Below are 4,328 nucleotides of genomic sequence, written 5' to 3' on the forward strand. Positions count from 1 at the left end.
AAAAATAAATGATCACAGAATTTATGTTAAAAAAAAAAACAAAAAGAAAGAGGTAAAATCGAGGTGGATTAAAAAAAAAACACACACGAAGTAACCGTGCAGCCGGATTAACGTTAACTGCGTGGTAAATTGCTGGCTTTCTTGTTCAAATTACTGTTCATTGAATAATAACCAGATCCTTATTTACTCCGCCCAGAAGCAAATATTAAAAACCAGTAAAAAGAGCGAAACTATAAGGACGAACGAAGGAAAGAAAGAGACAGAGAAAGAGAGAGGAAGGGAAAGAAAGTGTGGGAAAAAGAAGAAGAATGAGCATAGAAAGTACAGAAGATAAAGAGCAAATCTGGTGAAAGCAATCACTCCTTGTAAGTCCATGGAAATGCAAGATCCGCAAGACAAACACAGCCTTAATCCCATTTCCAATTCAAATTCCAATTCCAACTCCCATTTCGATCCAAATTCTCAAAATGTCGCTCTTAAGAATCCACTCCCCGATGCTCCTTCATCGACGTCAATGTTCAGTGCTCGGCCTGCGTCCCACCACCGGAGGGCCCACTCCGAGATGAGCTTCCGCTTGCCGGATGACATGACTATGATGATGATGGATCTGTCTCCTTCCGACCCGATCAATGGCGGTGGTGCAGGTGGTGGGGGAAGAACTGGTGGTGGTGGTGGAGTTGGTGGAGGATCTTCTGCTGGTAGTTTTGAGGAGATCGGATCGGAAGACGATCTATTTTCTACCTACATTGATGTTGATAAACTTACCGGAGGAGGAAACGTCGACGGACGCAATTCTATGGATCATAATAATAATAACCACGGCGAAGGAGACAAAGGAGCTTCCCTTACTACGACGAGGCCGACGCACAGGCATAGCAACTCTGTTGACGGCAGTGCGTTCGGAGAGGTAATGGACGCTAAGAAAGCTATGCCTCCTGATAAGTTGGCTGAGCTCTGGAATCTTGATCCTAAAAGAGCCAAAAGGTCAGGATTTCATTCTGTTTCTCATTGTCCTTATTTTTTTTTTCTTTTTTCCCTGTTCTTTATGAGGAATAGATGGAATTGCATAAGCTCATGGTGTTGTATTGGTAGGTGAGAAAATGTGAGATTGTAAATAAAATGGTAAGTTCGATGCATAAGCTTATTGGTATAAGCACAATATAGCAATGAGTTCCTTGATGGGTTTTCCAATAGAAAATAGCCTCTAAAATGTTGCATTCAAAAATTTGTTCTTCCTCTGTCATCTTGTCCTTTTCATGTGTATTGAGTTGAGAATATATTATTCCTGTTGGGAAATTAAGGTTTTCCAGATCAGATTATTGGCTTCAATTGTTGTTATTCTCTACGGTGAAGAATAGCTTTAAGTTTATGGTTTGACGTTAGTAGAATCGTGAAAAGCTCTCTAAATTTTGTGGGTAATTTTTTTAAGCTCCATTAGGATCTTCTCAAATTTCACTAGAAGAAGAGCGTTATGCATTCTCTTTCTCATTGTTTTTGAAGACTAAGTTTGTTGTTTCTGCATGACATGTAATAATGCTGAAGTATGATTTGACATTCAATACTTCAGCAACACTAAATTGCAGCATCAAGTGTACATAACAATTTTGATTGGCTCCTAACCTCAATTAGTTTGCTTCTACTTCAAAATTTGAGTGTGCCATGGCAAAACAACTTGTAGGTTCACCTGTATTTCTAACTAATCTCTATCAGTTCTACATCCTGTTTTTGTTTTCACATGAGAACGAGTGAGAGACTGGAACCTAATTGTTATATTCACATGAAACATACTTTATATTTTCTTCTGCTCATTTTCTTTAGCCACAAATTCTCCTTAATTTCTTCACATCATATTTAGATTTCCCTGTTTGAAGCTTTCTTCTCCAACATCTTTGTTAATTATAAAGGTTAACATTGTTCAGGCGTTTTGAAATTGCAATTCTATGTTGAATTAAATGCTACTCAAGTATCAAGATTAAATGAGAATGTAATATATTAGCTTCTTTATTTTTGTCAGGTTCATATAACGGGTCTTTGTTCTTTTAGATTAGAAAATGAATTTCAAAGCTGGTTTCTGGGCAGCCTAGTAAAATTCAGTAAATATAAAGTCAGTTCAAAATTGACATGAGCAATTTGACATTCTTGCTCAATATAAAAGAAATGATATGTGAAGTTGATGTAAATATAAAGTTTGACTGCTGAAGTCTTCTTTGCTTTTTTCTCTGTTTGAATTTCACATATTAATTTTAGAATTGCATGTTGACAAATATTCAAAATTGAAATCTATATATGGCTATGCTCATGAACTAATGTTAAGGTGGATTAATTTCTATCATCCCTCCATCTATGTTTATATTTATTTTTGAAAATTTTGAACTCCTTTCTTTTATGCTCAAAACTTAGCTCTTGCATTCAGGATAATTGCTAATCGGCAGTCTGCCGCTCGCTCTAAGGAGAGAAAGGCACGATATATACTAGAACTTGAGCGCAAAGTTCAGACCCTTCAAACAGAAGCCACCACTCTTTCTGCTCAACTCACCTTATTCCAGGTTTGATTTGATGGAATTTTAGCCCATGCATTTCATAACCTTAGTTTTAATTGGTAGAATCTTTCTCTGTCATCACCCATTGAACTAATGACTTAGTTTGGGCAGTTAAATGTGACTGAAAAATGCCCACATTAATTTTTCACTTCTAATTCAATGGACTTCACTGGATGGTGTGTATTATGTTAATGCCATTAAAGCAAATTGATGCACGCTTTCACAAGTGAAGGAAAAACTGTTAAAAAGGTAGAATTGTTTGGGTGTTAAATAATTCACTATGTCATGAGGAGGCCACTTGGATGAAATTCTGTGTTCTGATTGTCCTAACTTTCTCTTTTAAGATAGTTTTTTCTCTAGAGAAGGTGGAAAAGAAAAAGTTTGATCTCATGTTCAAGATTTTATGCCACCATGCGTGGTCCATGGGCTTGTGTTTAGTCATTGTACTGACAGTGATTTGGCTTGTTTTCTTTGTAGAGAGACACGACTGGGCTGAGTACAGAAAACACAGAGCTTAAGCTTCGGTTACAAGCTATGGAGCAACAGGCTCAGTTGCGAGACGGTAAGTGTCCATGTGACTATTAGTGCTTTGTGCTTATATATTTGTAATTTTGATACCTGATACATGTTGGATTATTTGCTCTTGATTATGTCTTTCTTGAAAAGCTTGTCATTGTAAAGCTAGGGGCTTTGCATTTCTTTGAAATTAGGTGCAAGTTTTACTTTTCTTTTGGTATTCTACAGCTCTGAATGAGGCTCTGAAGAAAGAAGTTGAAAGGCTCAAGATTGCCACTGGGGAAACAATAAGCCCCTCTGAGTCATTCAACTTGGGAATGAACCAAATGCCATATTCCCCATCAATCTTTTTTCCATTTCCACAACAACCAGGACCTGCCAGTCATCCAAACATGCAGTTTCCACCATTTGCACATTCGCAGCCCAATATGCCAGCTCAGCATCTTCACCAAACACATTCCCATTCGTTCTCGGAACTTATGAAAAATGATCCACTTGGTCGATTACAGGGGCTTGATATCAGTAGTAAAGGACTAAATATTGTAAAGTCAGAAGGCCCCTCGCTTTCTGCAAGTGAAAGTAGCTCGACATTTTGACGTAAACTGGCTACTGACTAGCTGACTTGTCCATGGCATGTGTGTTAATAGACTGACATCCAGTCACTTAGAGAAGGTATTCTATTTAGTTCCATTATTCATTCGATTCATGTTGTGAGGATTAATTATTAATTGCTTATTCTTAGGGTTCTCTCAGAAAAAGGGAAGCACCCAGGTTTTGATGCCAACTTGTATGAGTTACTGTCTTAACGTTGAATTTTGTTTATCAATAGTGAATTCAGGAGAGGACCTATGGGAGTGAAAGGTCATTCCCATTTGGTGTCAAGATGTTTTAGGACAATGGTGTCCGATTCATTTGTATCTCATTGCTTTTGATGCTGTGTGAACATGATGGATGTCTCACTCTCATTGCATTTCATGGATTGTTTGAAATGGGATTTTCTTTTGTATCTTCTTCTCTCTTCTTATTCAAGCCTAAGATTTGAAAATGATCATTATTTCCAGTCAAAGCTTTTGCAAATGGAAATGGTAGTTTGTGATTGGTGAGTTAGCAAACATGGTGTTACTGTTTTTATAAGATAAGGTAGGCTCATTGTTTAGACTTTTGAGAATTACTTGAAAACAAAGGGATTGATTATGCAACAAGTATGCCTGAAATTGAGGATGAACATGTGATGCTTTTAAGATGGGTTGACTATAATTAACCATCTACGAA

At 37.3% G+C, this 4,328-nt stretch overlaps 1 protein-coding gene across 1 annotated transcript; it reads left to right on the plus strand.

Moving 5' to 3' along the window:
• The first annotated feature begins 207 nt into the window (after positions 1-207).
• LOC110608184 (transcription factor RF2b) lies at positions 208-4,062 on the plus strand. The gene is made up of 4 exons (XM_021747396.2): positions 208-984; positions 2,414-2,546; positions 3,018-3,102; positions 3,285-4,062. Exons 1-4 carry the CDS (start codon positions 374-376, stop codon positions 3,650-3,652), a joined length of 1,197 nt encoding a protein of 398 aa, XP_021603088.1. The 5' UTR covers positions 208-373; the 3' UTR covers positions 3,653-4,062.
• The last annotated feature ends 266 nt before the right edge of the window (positions 4,063-4,328 follow it).

The sequence above is a fragment of the Manihot esculenta genome, chromosome 18 (assembly GCF_001659605.2).
Source record: "Manihot esculenta cultivar AM560-2 chromosome 18, M.esculenta_v8, whole genome shotgun sequence".
Taxonomy (NCBI): Eukaryota; Viridiplantae; Streptophyta; class Magnoliopsida; order Malpighiales; family Euphorbiaceae; genus Manihot; species Manihot esculenta.